At 41.2% G+C, this 17,181-nt stretch overlaps 1 protein-coding gene across 1 annotated transcript in view; it reads right to left on the minus strand.

Annotated features, from left to right (window-relative positions):
• The window catches only part of alk (ALK receptor tyrosine kinase), a gene marked incomplete at its 5' end in the record, with an annotated part of 369,133 nt that overhangs the window by 72,893 nt on the left and 279,059 nt on the right, over nt 1-17,181 (minus strand). Inside the window, one exon of the mRNA XM_083997628.1 lies at nt 8,160-8,293. Coding sequence (XP_083853754.1) covers nt 8,160-8,293 — 134 coding nt within the window. The remainder of the gene's footprint in view (nt 1-8,159; nt 8,294-17,181) is intronic.

A 17,181-nucleotide genomic window follows, 5' to 3' on the forward strand; every position in this document is an offset into this window, starting at 1 on the left:
GTCTTAGACTGTCACAAACCTATCCCTAGTAATAATATTTGAATTGAAAGATGTATCATGTGGGATGAAAAAACAAGTGGATACTTCAGGACACACCTGACCCGAGGTTATGTGTAGGGAAAGTAACAAGCTAGGGGGAGGTAGGTCAGGAAAATGGCCAGTGTCACTCAAGTTGCAGAATTACACGTGCTGCTGGAGTAGACAATGAATGATGTAATAAACTACATACGGTCTATTTAATACTGCTCCCAGGCCGAGGCTAAAGTGCAGAAAATAATCAGCCATTCTGGGGATTCAAATTAAAACTAATGAACTAATATACAATTTTTCTTACTACGCATACTGACTGACTGACTTGAGTGACTAAAAAAGCCATGTCACATTAAATAAAAAAACTAAATAAAATGTCTTCAGTGTTGGTCAGGTCCACTACAACAGCTTTAATGATCATTAGATTGCAACAACAATCTGGAAAACTACAACATGGATGAACACTATTCTTCTAAAAGATATTCCTGCACTTGGTGTTTTAATGACGGTGGTGCACAGTCACAGTAGGGTGCTGTCTAATGCTCCTCCAAAATCTCCCATGGGTGTTTAATTGGTTTGAGACCTGGTGACTGTGATAGCATATAATTCATGTAATTTTCATACTCATCAGGATAGAAACGTTTTCGTGGCCGCTTAGGAACAACTTTGTACTGATTTGCAGTGACCTCTCACTGTTCCACCATTAGCACCCCTGGGTGTGTTAGCACAGGCAGGGAGAGAGGGAGGGAGAGAGGGGGGGCTATGGTTTTTGAAAATTGATTCAAGTTGCAGATAGATCACAGATTGTAAGAATAGAATGTGTGAACACTCCTGTCTGTGTCTCTGCCTTCAGGGCTCCCGAGTCAGATAAAGACTTCTCCAACGTCTCGTCTTGTATTTTTCCATCACATGACTTAAGGTGATTTAATATTCATGTACGTTGTCCCGATAAGCCCATGGTGAACAATCACATTCATGTCTGAGACACATTTGACCTTTCGCAGCATATAAATAAGGGTATCTGTCTATATAAGAGGGCATACCCTTGACCTTATCATTTCTTATATGATTTTTGTTGATAATATTCATATGGAAGATGCATGTTTTTTCTGATCATATGCGTTCTGTCATCGATGCCACCTTATCTAGTCCTTTGTGTGCTGCTCCTGGTTATTATTCCAGTTACATGCAGTAAATAATGAGTTCCCTGAAGCCCATCACAAAATGCCAGTGCTACCTCTATTTCTCCAAATAATTTAATTTTCCATTTTCCGTTCCTCCTGTTCAGCTATTCTGGACTCACACATGGACAGTGCAGACTGAATTCCATCAGATCAGTGATTAGACAATACAGGTCTTAGGCAGGCATGTCATAAAGCAGAGCAGAGATGGAAAAGAGATTTCCTCTCCGTTTCATTTGAACGATAAAAAACCCCCAACTCTGGCTAATTTCCAATCACCAGCAGAGGTAAATATTTCACTTAGTTAATCAGTAAACATTCTCACAGACCAAAAAATCTGTTTATCATAATTTCCTTGGGCAGCACAGTGGTACTGTTCTCTGCATTTGATTCGCAGGCCTGAGGCCTTTCAGGGTCATTGCTCTCTGTGACACCACACCACCATGCTGCTTAGGGGTCCTGTTACTTTAACTTAATCAATTTCAACTGTTTTCGCTGCCTGGTTTAAGATAACAACATTATGCATAAGAAGCCTCCAGCATCTTTTCACATGCAGTGGCCCTTTGTAACATAAAGTACACTTTTAGTATAATTGCCTCTTACATTCATGGTATTAATTCTCCCTTAGCCTCTGGCACTGTCCTTGCATGTTTTAAACATGCACTTATCCAACCGCTACTCAAAAGTCCTGACCTTCATGTGAAATGTTTAGGTTTGACCAATCACTTCATTGCCTTTTTTCATTTATTTTTTTCAAAAATAATCGAGAAACCTATGGGGAAAAATACAGGCCTGTTCCTATTGGATCTTGATGCAGCATTGAATACTGTGGGTCATTACATCCTTTTGACACAGGTTGAACTGTAGATTGGTATTTAGGGTATTGCATTATCCTATATTAAACTATAATAATATGGTAAATGGACATACGGACTGAGAGAGCCAGGAATCGAACCTCCAACCTTCCAGTTGGTGGACCGGTTGAATCTGAGCCACAGCCACCCCTATCTCAGAACTAGGACATTCTCAGTGGTTTTATTAGACACTTTTCTTGTTCCTCTGGCTCTGTCCCCTATGGGGTCCCTCAGGGATTCAGCCTGGCACTATTCTGTTCGTTCTTTCGGCTACATTACTGGGAAGTATCATATCTCCTCTCACTTCTATGCTAATGATTCACATCTTCCACGGAAATCTTGGGATTCATTCCAGCCATTAAAAGCTGGATAGCACACAATTCCCTTTAACTAAACAGTAACAGAACCGAAACAATTTAATTTGGTCCATCTAATTCTGGAGACTATCTCACTTTTAGGCTCGACCACAAATACAATGAATGTAGTGTACTGTATATCACAGCTCATCTCTATATTCTTTGCCTCTCAGCTCTGCTTTGACAAACAAATCAGTTCTACTCCTTTTTTCATCTTTTAATAATTATGTCCAAACTTAAACCACTTCTGTCTTTTCATGTCAAAGAATCCATTTTCTTTACAAATGAATAGTTGCCTGTATCTGGGCCTTTCTCTGTTTTCATCATCACTCACCTGCAGATGGCTGAATGTGCAGCTATGATGATTTGTACTAGTAGCCTTTAGCCTCTCTCTAGCCCAATCCATAGATGTTATAATACAGTAGTAACTATTCACAACGAACACTTGACAGAGTTTATTTCTTAATGTGGATGCCTGTTAGCTCTCACACCTGGCTGTTGCTCCACAATTGTTGTACCAGTTACAGTTGGATGTGCTCTTCCCACCTCTGCTTTTACATCTTGGCTAAACACACATTTCTATTCACTGACCTTGAAATAGTGTCCCTAGTTATATCTGGTTGTCTTTGGTATGTTTGTCTTTGTGTTTTACTCTTGCTTTTATTTATGTTTTTACTATTTTAATAACCTTTGAACAGTGCTTTGGTCAGCCTGAATTGTGTGTAAATGCACACTTTAAAGAATGGGACAAGTGAACCTAAATCATGCCAGCAAGTGCTCCAGTTAAATTCAAATACATGGGCTTGCGGGAAAGGCAGGTGAGACGAAAAGATGAGATAAGAATCCCTTGTGGGTTTTTTTTTATGTCAGTGGTTTACATTTTACAAAACAAAAGGAGATAGACAGTGTGTAAAGCTTCTCAGCTTGGTCAAGTGGTTGCACCTGAAGGGGACAGGAGGAGCTGTGTTGCTCTCACTGCCTCGGGTGCGATCATGTAGGACCGCCACAGTATGTATGTAAGGTGCTGTCCCTGCTTACACTGCTGACATAAGTTCACTGTGTGTGTGTGTGTTTGTCTACAAGACATTACTCAGTCTGTACATGTACCAGCACAGACTGGCCGGCACAGGCAGAGCTGATGACTGACAGGGAACAGTGAAATCAGTTCTAGTCTATCGCTCACTCTCACTCTCACAGGCCACTGCCCGACTCTTTAAACCTTTTGCTGCAATTTTACCATTCTTTTGAATCTAACCATTTTGTGTGTGAGTGTGTGTGTGTGTGTGTGTGTGTGTGTGTGTGTGTGTGTGTGTGTGTGTGTGTGTGTGTGTGTGTGTGTGCGTGCTATTGGTACCTTGGGCTTGTGCCTGCCACATCAATAATGAAAACTCTAGGGATGAGTTCATTTTGTTCATTCAGTCAAAGTGAAATTGAAAACTCAATTAAAGGCTTATGCTGAAATTTAAACGTGAGCTTCAGTGCCAGACTACGATACTAAGCTTTTTTTTTTTTTTTTTGGTCTTGAAAATCACCATCACTCATCCATCCACATGTCCAACACACTGTCCACTCCACCAGCTTTCTCCAAACCCATTTCCCTCATTGCCTCCACAGAGCTGTGTGTGATTGATGGGCCTAGGGACACCCTCACTCTACTGTGTACCTAATCGCAAAGTATAGACTTGCTGTAACGCTCCATTAGGAGCCTGCAGCAGCATGGTGTAATGGTTAGGGAAATGGGCCAGGGAGGGGAAGGTCACTGGTTCAAATTCCCATGGGCTTCACTGCTGCCTTGTCTCAGCTATACATGTCCAACTGAGGAAAGGATTTGACAATTTGCAGGGTAATACATGGGCGCATATTCCAAATATGCCCTTAAGTGTGCTTACATTGTTATAACTGTATTTGTCACATCTGTAATCGGTAACACTCTTCAGTGGATAAACATTATTATAAGTGTAACTGTAAAGGCTAATGTGACCTTCTGCCTTGCCACAGGGGCAAAGTCAAGTCTGATATTGACTCACTGTGGTAATGAGCTTTACAGTCATCACAGCAGACTGTTTACCTCCAGGATGAGGAGCAGTGTCATTGACAGATTTGCTGCACTTGAATAATTAGATGAACAACCATCTGAAAAATACTAGCAGAAGTAAAAAAGCTGAAGAATCCTAACCTCCTGTCAGAAGGATGAGCTCATAGAACACCACAAGTCACTTTGGGGCCAACAAATTGGATTGCTTGTTGGCCCTGTGACTGATGAGTTAATTAAAGTGGAGGGGTATGGGGAAAGAAGACGGACATTGCTCCATTTATTTATCCTGTATTGACTATATCTCCCTGCACTTCACTAGCTCGAGTAATCATGGCCTCTCTGCTGAAGAAAACAAGGAAGGGAGAGGAAAGGGATGTTTTCATTGTCAAATTTGAGTAAAATGGAATTCATCTGCAAGATGTAGCAGAATCTGAGTCGGCCAACACGACTTGACTTGGAACTGTTGCACGTCTCAAAGCAGACATGCTGCAAAGACAACACGAAGTAATGGCCACATGAGGTTGGAAATGAAATGAATCTTTAGAATGTTTTTCTCCCTCACTGATTTGAGAGTGTTTAGAGTTCCTCTAAGTCTGCAGGAAACCATTATGCAACTGTCCCGCTCTGAGATACAGAACATTTTGTGTCCACACACTTTTATCTGGTGAAATTAAAACTTCAAACCTTTGGGACCAAATTTTATACAGTTAATTAAGTTTGGATCAGTCTTTACACCAGCCAACCCAAAAGCCTGACAATACAGGACATTAATAGCTGTAATTAACTAATTTTGAATGCAGGCGACTGGAACAAATAAAACAAACAAGTGTTTTCTGGCAGACACGGATTCAGAGAGGCTGGATGGAGCTCCCTGGCTTGGTGTTGTGTGCTAGGTGGGAAGGAAGGTAATTTGAGCCCAGTCTTGTGACAGGTGCTGGAGGGGAAAGTGGGGGAGGTTTAGAGCACCGCGAAATGCGGAGAGGCCGCGCGGCGAGCGTGCCGAGACGGATCAGGGCTTAGTTTGGGAGTGGGATGTGTGTAGTGGGTGCTGTGCTGGGGACCCAGGTGTTGCCTGAGGAGAGTGTGGCACGTCGGCATGCTTTCTCTCTCTCCCACTAGCCACAGCTTATGCGCTGCCTGGGAAGAGGAACACAGTGAACCCAGACAACAAACACACACTGTTCAACTGGGACTGGATTTGCATGAGCAACAGCACTCCCTCTGCTCTGTCCTTCCAATGACACAAGAAGACAGTTAGACAAACAATCACAGAAGGATCATTAATACTGTAGCCGGATTGATTTGTTTGTTACCTTTATCTTTTAATTCTTTCAATTTTAATTTTTTGCACTTATTAGAAGCTTTTCTCCTCAGTCATGGATCATTTGAGGACGTGACTAATTCCCTCAGTCATCACTTCAAGCATCACATTAGCATCAGGACCTTTCTTTCAGTTGAACAGTTGGACTTTTTTATTTTTAGTTCATATTAAATGTTAAAGTTAAGGTAGGCACTGTTGAGGATTTGGATAAAATGTTAAAAGTTTGACAAGCTCCATTGAATTTTCCTTTCCCTTGTTCCACTCATTCTCACACTCCTCCACACAAGCATTTGCATATTTGACAACAGAAGCAGACAATGTAATGGGGAAGTCAGATGTTGCTACTTTGTTATGGGGCTGTCAGTGTTGGCCACCTGTGAGAAACTCACCTCTATTCCAAACATGTCACTTGAACCAAAATTGAAGAATTGGAGATGTGAAAATGCTTTGTGTCGAATGAGGTTCCTCATTCGTCCACAGCTAAATGTTGACCAAGTATAAAAGCTTCTCATTGTTGCAGAACTCATTGAGACTCACCCTCAATACAAGTAGAGGAGATTAAAATTCTGGACTGTGTGCATCTCTCTGAATTCAAAAAGAGGCCTTGGGGAATGATCAACCTTTTTGTATGATGGTCTGTCTGCTTTTGTGGAAAAATACAAGCTGAAGCCTTCCAGTATGTGGCGTAACAAGGAATTGGATATGGGGGAACTCTGAAGGCGCCGTACATAATACCGGTCCATGCTGTCAGTCTTTGTGATCCACCTGAACTCTCTGGACAGAGATCTGGACAACTGCAGATGACAATAGCTGACAGGAAGTGGAACAAATGTTCATGTAATGAGGCAAAATTCCCAGGAGTCCAATGTGTCCAGTAGCAAAAATATTTGCCCCGGTCCTACAAACAGGAAAACAAACTAAACCAACTACTTTCTCACTATTTCAACCTCTGTGTGAAATGACCAGGACGGCTTTTATCTGACCACAATTAACAAATGAATATATATATATGATAAGCCACAAAAACAGGCCAGGTGTAATGTGTGCTGCTGACAGAAGGTATGGATTTTGATCATAATCTCCAACGTGTATAAATCTGGTATTCATTTTTACATGAAAGGGTAAATGCTGCTAATTGCCAGTGTTTACTAGCTGGGGACTGTTTTGAGGGGCTTTAGAACTCATTCTGCTTGTTCTCAGTGCTGCAGATGTTAAAAGATACACAAACCAACATCTAATCAGTGTACTCATTGAAGTAGTTTTACATGAGAATACAAATATAAATACATTCTAGAAAATCCAGATTTTGAAGAAAGGCAGGTTTGTGAGCACAATGTTGTGTAAACAGCATTATATCAATGAAGGGAACTCTTTTGAGTGCCAGTTTTAAGATTTAATTTAGTCCATGAGAATCAGCTACATCTCCTTCGGTCACCCTTTACTTGATTATTCCTTTTTATGTGAGTTCAGCAGACACCAACACAGTCTGGTAAACAAGTTGGGAAACTTTTCTTACTGAAGTCCTAAATGAACTCACTCACAGGATCCTGCATATTTCAACATGTAGCTGTTTGTAAAGTGACATTAAAGACATTAAATGGATGATTCCATACAGTACAACAATCTGTACCATTAAAGCATTACTTAGTTTGGTATAACATCTTGTATCTCTGTTCCTGTCTGTCTGCTAGAGGAAACAAGGGCTTTATCCATATTTCCTCTTTAAATGCTTAAGCAACGGTTGCTGTGCTTCTCCATCTAGCTCAGAGGAAATTGAATCAGTTATATTAATCCAATTTCAGGAGCTTTCGAGGTTGACAGAGAAGGATATTATTTGAGTCTCGAGCAGTCTACGCATTTCATTCCACAACATGGTGTAATAAAGTTAAAAATCACAGAATGTAGCTGTGCAATTTCCACTTTGACATGTTTGAGCTGCTTTGGGAACTCGGTCACTGCAGACATGTGACACACATTTAGTCTGTATACACATAGATTATAAACACAGACTGTGACAGGAAACACACAGACAAGGGGAAAAACACAAGCACGACTAAAAACTTGAGGAGAATCCACCAAAAGTGCTGGTTTGGACTTGTTTTGAAAGATTTTTTATATTAAATCAGATAATTAGATAAAGCAGTTAACCAGAGGCCAAAGTGACATCTGATACTGTATCAGTGAAAAACAGCCAGTGTCAGTTGAACATTCAATCTAACTAGAAAATATTTCCACATATTATTGATAAAACGCTTGAATCAATTTATAAGCTGCTTTAGTTTTTCACACAATCCAGCATCTGCACTAACATTGCATACAAGTAAAGAGATGAACATAACTTTTCAATAATGTCTTAAAGAAGTAAAGTGTTTGGCAGCTTACCCATGGTGCAGTTGGTGGTGAAGCGGGGCTCGATGGTGGCCGTGTCGTCCTGTGGGACCCGCTGATCGTAGCTGGCTGAGACCCGAAACGGCGACCCTCCGTGGGTTCCCAGAGTGAGATGGACCACTGCCCAGCTGCCAAGGAGAGAAAGCAGGAGCAGGGTCAGTGTGAGGAGCAGACACCATGGCCGACAGAGAACCCCGCATCCGCGACGGGGGTGGGGGGTCTGGGCGGCAGGGGCCTGCTCTGTCTGAGCTCCCAGACTCTCCGAGGTGGGACTGTCCGGGACTTGAGCAGATGCCGTCATGGGGGGTTCCTCGTTCTCTTCCATTTTGGGAGGGTTGCTGTCTTCCTTAGTCTGGTGCTGCATGGCCCACCCTTTGAGCCCACCCCAGACTGCTGTGGAGGTTCAGAGGTGGCGCCTCCGCCGAGGTCTACGTGTGAAGGCGGCTTTCTGCCTGGACCTTAAAGCCACCTGGTGTGTGGTTGAGAGGCAACAACACACCCAGGGCAGGTTGTGGTGTTGAGGCGAAGCTGCAGTCCTGTGGTGAATGCTGTCCTCCCTCACCCAGCGGCTGGCTTTGTGTAGTTCAACTGTACCTAATTTTATTAAGCAAATCGTGCTGATTTCTCTTTGGCTCCGAGCTCATCAACAATCTCTCCCTCTCTCCCTCCCTCTGCCTCTCTCCCCTCCCCTGTCTCTTGCCCATCCCTTTATTTTTACATACCAGTAATGACATATCTATACTATTGTGCTGTTTCAATGAGCAGTGTCCAATTTACATTTCACATCGACAGCTCACGTATAAAATTGAAAACATTTTGGCAGTTTGTTGTTACATCATCATGGTGCTTCAACACAACTCTATCTTCTTACTTTTTAATTCAAATACAGTACCTATAGCTATAAACTCTGCAATATAAACACAACTTAATGAATGAAGACTGATAAAGCAGTTTAGTCGCATGTTAAGCTGTGCTATTAAATTAAATCATGCTACTTGGCATGAACATAATTCAACATACAAATCAAAAGGTCACACTAAATCAAACAGCAATGATTCACTCAGACTGAGAAATCAAACTCTGCATCTACATTCAGCTTTTAGCTCATTGTTTTGCTTTGATACTGAGAGTTTTTACTCCACATCTATCAACCTGTGTCCTGCAGCTGTTTTCAGAAGGTAACAACAGTGATTAAACAACAGTTTGTACACATAGCAGCTGAGGAGGAACTTCAACTATCACACAGTAGAATTACAGATCATTTCAGGTGTTGGTAGAGACACAACTAGAGCTAAAAATGAGAGTGAATACTGGATGATATTAGATAACAATAATGTTGAACAAAAAGTGACTAGTTTGATGATTAACATTTCTTCTAGATAACTGTGCTGTAACATGTTAGTAATAGAATTAAATTATTATTCTTCCGATCTGATCCAAACACATGACACAACATTTATTAGACCTCTGTCAATGTTCAGTTTAATCTTGTGGTTTTGTGCCGTTCTGTGTAATGTTTTTCTCCTTGGACACACTGGTCACCGCTATACACCACTTTCCACAGATAATACTTGCTCGGAGTCACAGGCACTGAGCCGTCTGCTTATCAATGCAAGGTTGTGTGAATATGAGAATTGTGTGGTGTCATTTGTTGCGGCTAGCCAACGCACTGCCGCCTGCACCTCCTCACCACTCATCAGCCACTTCCCAACCATGTTGCACTAGACCCATGAGATACAGTGTGCAATCCATTGTGGTGTTCAGTGTAATCTATATCTAACCTATCAACTGTACATATCGGGCAGCTGAACTGAGGTGTAGCCTACTTGGTTTGGTTGTATATTACATTGGAAACATACCCACAAATTTATTACTTTTTCCTCCGGACGTAAAACAATATGAAGACCACCGGATCTGTACATTCTTACCACAGGTCTTAACCAGCCTGATCCCTGATGATAACATTACTCTCACAGATCTCAGCAGGGTCTCTACCTTTCCATTATGACATGTGCATTGGGAAACGTACAGTGTTTATTTTGTGCTTTGTTTGGAGAGAGGTGTGCTAGTAATAGAACAGCAAACATAAATGCACACACACACACACACACACACACACACACACACACACACACACACACACACACACACACACACACACACACACACACACACACACACACACACACACACACACACACACACACACACACACACACACACAGCCCCCACTACACAAACAAGCTCTGAGCTTTTCTGATTTCCCCAATGTCTGTGCCCTGACTCAACAGGCTTTGCATTACTACCTTTGCCAGCTCCCCCTCTTATGTTTTTCTTTTTTTAATGTTGCCATGGCTTTTCTCTATCCTCCTCTCTTCCACCGCTCTCACCTCTTTCCAAGCCCCTTTTTTCACTAAACCCTCCTTGCTCTCTCTCCCTCCCCGTCCCTCCTCCCAGGTTTTTCTCAAAGTGGAGAGAAGGTGTCGAGCAGATGGGAAGTGATTTTATAGCACCGCGCTCCATCGTTAGTGAACAGCTTTGCAGTGTGGGACCTGCTCCCTGCCATATCCTATAATAGAAAGGGAAATGAAGCCCTAGATAAGAGCTGCCACTGTCTCCTTGATAACCTTGAAATGATTTGCCAAATGAGTAATATACATATGGTGTGGCTAAACGCACCAGAAGACCAGCTGACGGCTGTAATGGCCTTTTCTGTTCAATCTGCACACAGAGTTGTATTCGCACAGGAATGTCTCTGTGCATAAGATAAACACAAGCATATGCATGACCACCCAGTGTTCAGTGTTCAAACATAAAACAAATGAAGAATCTGCAAAAATCTGCTGCAGCAGTGTAAAGTTTAACAGTTTGTGCTAAACTCTGGTAATGAAGTGGACATCACTGCTCTACATCCAGACTGAGGTGATCAACGTGAACCTGCATGATCTCAGTGGATTCTCACAGTGTCTCCTCAACTCCTAAATTATTTTTTTTATGTCTCATCAAGCTATGTTTGTGTGCCGGTGCTCACAGAACTGATTAACTGCACAGTGGATCAGAGCAGAGCTGCCAGAGCACATCACTCAAACATTTAAATATAATTAGCAGCATGCCATGCAAGGCACAGGCCTAAATATAAATAAATAAAAAGGAAAATGAATGATAAAGACTCCTCATGCAGGAATTAGATATACATGACTAATCCAAATGCGGATGCTCATAATTCTCATTATGGTCCTTTGTGTCCTAACAGCCTGTTCGTTATTTAAAATCACCTGACCTTTGTTCTGACTCTAGTTTGGTGAAAGCTTCTCCCATGATGGAAATGTTTTGTTCTATTTCCGCCATAGAGAAACAAAAACAAAAAAAGGCAGCTCAGGCCTACTAATCTTTGCTGCCAATTGACAATTCTCATTTCATAATGCTATTCATTTATGCTCCCTTAGTGCTCTGCTCTGGCTAATGTAACTCTTTTAATTTTCATTTAGTGTGTATGTGTCTATGTGTGGGTTTGTTAGAGAGGACGTAGGATGCTTATGTCCTAACCGCATTAAGGTTTGTTTTTCTTCTGGCTTCTGGTTTGCATTAGCTGCGAGTCTCATCCATCAGTACCAGCAATAAATGAAGAACAACAAGTGTGGTGGTACTGTACATGGCGCTAATGTTTCTCTGAGACGCTCGTTTCCAACATTTCCAACTCATGATCCACCTGAAAATTTAAAAGAAACGTTGACGGCCGGAATCGGCTCCTGTGACAAAACAGAAGCCAGATAATGACTTCACTCAGGACTTTTTATTTTAATGATAACAGCTAAACATTCAGGAGTAAGCTGAAAGCTCATTTGGCTTTTCACAGAGAAAGGCCTTAAAGGGATAGTATCATTTTTTTTAAAGTGGGGTTGTATGATCTACAAATAGCCCCTAAGTACTTTAATTGCAGTAGAAGACTCTCTGCACTCCTCCCGTTAGCAACGCCAGCCCATAGCCCTGCCCAGAGATTTACAACATACAGTGTTGTGAACAGACCCAAAGAAACGGCCTATTTTCACGGCCTAAAAGAGGTTTTACCTGAAAAACAAATACGCAGTTCCATTGTTCGCTATAATATAATTTTCATAATAATCATACAACCCCACTTTAAAAAAATGCTACTGTCCCTTTAACACGAGGAGGAAGGAAACAATGAAAGAGGCCTTTACTTTAAACTTTAAAGATCATTTGTTGGTGCAACTTTTGACCTCCCCTACAGAATGTAGTTGTGTATTTATAGTTCAATCTTCAAAACAACATCTTGCAAGATTTGTTTTCCTCACATCTTGAGGTTAAAATTAAAATATGAATTACATTAGCTATAAGGTTTTGAAGTGTGCATATGAAAGATTTTCATTTATTTATTATTAAAATGATCCAACAATGATTGCACTTTTTTTTTTTGACTTGTTTGTGCTTTTGAGCAAAAATCACTGTCATCCAGAAAACAACAACCCATCTCCAGTTATTTTCTGCTCTATACAAGACGGATTCAAATGAAACAATTAAATACAATCATGTTTCCCTCCTGAGAAAAGGGTTTGTTCTGTGTATTCAATGTGTGTGCTTTTAACAGGACTGAAAACATTAGACCCAGCGGCTTAAAGAGGGACACGACTGCTTCTTTGTTTTCAGTTGACTGGGGTAATTTTGTTGTATATGCCTTTTATGGTGCAGAGCAGGAGTTTAACAAATCACTGAGATCCCTCATGAGACGACAAACATTCAACTCCTAATGTGTTTTCATGGAGAAATGACATGGGGCTGTAAAGAGATGCTGACAGCATCACACAAGTGTCTTCCTTGTGTGTTCACTGGCCGTGCCTCAGTGATTTCCATCACGTGTTGTTTGGGCTGGTTAGTTTTTCGTCACTGTCCGGTAGTCCGGAAACAATTACAGACCACAAATTGAATCAGAAAACTAATTAAAAATCAAATATGAAGAAAAGGAGACGGGAGGATAATATATACTTTGACTTCAACTAAGAGGGCATTGAAGATCAAACAGCCAGTGTCGTAGTCGTGTGTGGTTTTCATTTTGCCCTCATTAACAGGTTAGAGGCAAAAGCTCTATTAACATGATCTAGACTACTGTAGGTGTTTCACCTGTTTACAAGTGATGTGTTCATAGCGGCATATTACATAAAACTAACACCATTCACTGCAGTTATTTCTGTCTAGGCCTGAATATGATAAAGACATGAAAACAAATATTTTTTTAATCTATTTTAGCAGCTGTACAGTGGTGACAGTGGCACTCTGATATTTTCTGTCAACAATAAATTGAAACTGAATGCATAATGAAGAGATCAAATATTAGAGGAGCTTGCAAACTCTATGTAGAGATAAAGCTGGCAGTAACAGCAGCACTATTTTAAAGGAACATTATCAAAGTAGTTGTATGCAATTGGCGAGTACACAGTGTGTGTCAGAGTATGCTAGAAATGTGCTTGGATAAGTCAGGTGGAGCATCAGAGTGCGGCCTCAGAAGGTCCAAATGTTCTTGGTGACATGCTGCCTGTTGTTACAGATTGGATATAAATGAGGCTGTGTTACCGAGCGAGCTTTTTATTACATGGTTTATCTGCCAGTGTTTCCCATTAATCACCTGGTCTAAATGAATCCTGCCCCAGGTTTATTATAAACCAGAAATGTATTCACACTTCACAAACATAAAATTCAATATCTTATGTGGTGATTTGTGCTGCTTTGTAGAGCTGTGCATAACACATTGATTAACTAAGCCCCTCTGTGCCTCCTGGGGTACACATACCTGGTGCATGTGCATGTATGTTGTAGGACTGGGATCACTGGACGCTCACTATCGGCTCGCCATAAACTGAATCTAATCATGTGGGAAAAAGCCATGTCATATCCAACAAGGTGCAAGATGCCTGGCTTTTAAAGGATAATTACTGTTTTCTACATTCTGGACCTTATTTCTAGCATAAAATACAGTCATTTACTCACCCAGATAACTTTGGTGTCATTACAAGTCGTTCCGACGAAATTAGCTCCAGCCAAGAGCCGCGTATATCCATATAATGCGAGTACACGGGGCAGCGCAGCCTCTAAAGCCTCTAAATAACACATTATCTGCCGCAAAACTCATTCATTTCACCAATATTTTGTTATGATAAGCTAGTGCTATCCCCCTCTGAGTCCGTGGTTAGCTGTTAGCAACATCAGGGGTCATGTCAGATTTCAAATTACTCCTACTGGCCTACAAATCCCTACATGGACTTGCACCTCCATACCTGTCACACCTACTCATCCCATACACTCCCACACGTGCCCTCCGCTCACAGAATGGTAACTACCTAATGGTCCCCAAAGTCAACAAAAAATCAGCAGGCGGAAGAGCATTTTCCCACTGTGCCCCACTCCTCTGGAACAGGCTCCCGCAATCAGTTAGAGATGCAGATTCCATAACCATTTTCAAATCCAGACTAAAGACCCATCTATTTTCTCAAACATACGGTATACCCTGATAGCACGTTTTATTTCTGTTCTGTTGTTTGTTTTTGCTTCATTTTTGTTCTTTGTTTCGTGTCACTATCGTCACTGTTTCTGTTGTTGTTGTTGTTGTTGTTGTTGTTGTTGTTGTTGTTGTTGTTGCTGCTGTTGTTGTTGCTGTTCTGTCATGTTGGCCTAATTGTCATCTCTAATTCTCTCTTCTGTGTGTGTTGTCCTGTAAAGTGTTCTGAGACCATGTTTTGGTGATTTTACACTTTAAATAAAGGTGAATTGAATTGAATTGGGTCTGTAGGTTGACCTACTGACCTCTGACCTGGATGATGTCATCTCTGAGCACAACGCGGCGCGGCTTGTTGCTACCACTAATGCTATGGTCCGTTTCTGCATGTTTCTGACTTGTCAGAACAAAATGAGCAGCTGGATGAAGTTCAGCTTCCACAGGCTTCCTCTCCACAACCTGGACTCACTAAAGCTCCGGCTCGTTGAGCTAAAAAATGGATCCGAATGCCGAAGCGGAATGATTATTATCAGAATGAGCCTGGCAGTGCTCGGAGATGACATCATCCAGGTCAGAGGTTAGTAGGTCATCCTTTAAGGAAATGGAAGATGGAGCTGATTGGTTGATTGGATGTTAGGCCCCAAACACTCATGCATAATTAAGAAATGAAACACAACCCCTCTGAACCATGACCGCAACCTCTGCCTTTAAATTAGCACGAGGGGACATGGACATGCTCTCAGTGAACTCGCTCCATGAGCTCCAGATCATGCTCTTTGGAGGGTTAAAACAGAGCCCGCCCCCCAAGTTTCATATCACTCACAAAAGCCTATTTTCTGAGGTAATCCAGCTAAATGACTGAAAAATCACAATGTTCCAAAACAACCATAGATGATATGATATAGATATTAATCATAGTCAGATAAAAGTGTAAATTTGTGTTACTGCCAGAGATTACTTAAAATCTAATCTGTTAAATGCTTTAATTATCAAATACTGCAAAGACATGCTTTAAAAATAAATCCATTTGAGGAGCCCACTAGTTACAGTACGATGCTTAACACATCACAACTTTAGCACTTAGTCACTCACTCTGTGCATTTCCTGTCTCATTTTCCACTTTTATTTGCCGAATAAATGAAAAAAAAGCACAAACACATCTTAAGATAAATTCTATCTCATCCAAATGGCCCTCTGTAAAACACAACCTGCTGTTAAGACAAAACAAATAACTTGCAGTGTGTAGGGTATCAACAGAATACAGTGTGTGGTATTGACAAAGCCATTTAACTCAGATCCTAAAGCCTATGTGCATGAAATGGAAAAGATTTTCAATCATCCCTAAAGTCCAAGTACCTGTTGAATGCGTCTGTAAAACTAAAGGAAGGGGAGGACAGAAATGGAAACCGCTTTACATGGTAATGGAATTTTTTACCCCCTAAGACACATTGCCATAGGTTTCCATCATGTTGGCTGTTTTAAATTGAAGTGTTTTTTTCATAGGGGAGAGATGAAATTGATTGAAAATGATGCCGTGTGTGACTGTGTATGCAGCAGGGGTTAAGAAATTATGGGATGGGAGGGGGCTTTGCTGTGATTGCTGCTGGATGAGGATCTCTACTTAAGCCACATTGATTTTGACTGTCAAATGGTGTAGAGCAGAACAGGTGTAAGCCATATGTCAAGAGAAGTGCAGATTAGATTGAATGGCCCGACACGGCCCAGATGAATGAATGTCACTTCCCCAAACTAAACAGAACACATTTGAATGCTATCTGCTGAGAGCTAAATCTGTTATGCCCTCATGCAGCTGGAGGGATAGTTTAGATGAGGTAAACTGGGGATACAGGCTTGACTTGTATTGGGAACAAGCAGAGTTCAATGTTTGTTCAGCCAAAGTGATTATTCAGAGCGCAGCAGCTAGAGTATTAGCAAAAACCAAAAGGTCCGAACTTATTACCCCTATCTTATCATTTCTCCATTGGCTCACAGTAAAACAAAGAATTGATTTTAAAATACTTCTTATCATTTTGAAATGTTTTACCGGCTTAGCCTTTTCCTACATTTGTGACCTGCTCACTGATTATACACCAGAGAGCTCCCTTAGATTAGATCAAATAAAGGACTTCTCACAGTATCGAGAATGGTGCCTTCAGTTACTATGGTCCTACTCTCTGGAATTCTCTACCCCTTGAAATGTGGTCTGCTCCAACAGTGTCTTCTTTTAAAAGTTAGCATAAGACTTTTTTTTTTTTGCAAGCTTTTAGTTCTATTTGTGTATATCTGTTTTTGGCAATATGAGAGGTTGTATCCTACAGTATATGTCTTTTATCATGTCCTTTGTCTTTGTATTGTTTCTGGCTTTTTATGCCTTTATTCTGACAGGACAGCTGGAAAGTGACAGGAAATGGGGAGAAGGAGGAGGGGGGGTTGACATGCAGGAAAGGCACCACTGGGTGGAATTGAACTATAACTATCTATGAGCTATATAGCCTCTGCTTATAGCACCTG

The sequence above is a fragment of the Trachurus trachurus genome, assembly GCF_905171665.1.
Source record: "Trachurus trachurus genome assembly, chromosome: 22".
Classification (NCBI taxonomy): Eukaryota; Metazoa; Chordata; class Actinopteri; order Carangiformes; family Carangidae; genus Trachurus; species Trachurus trachurus.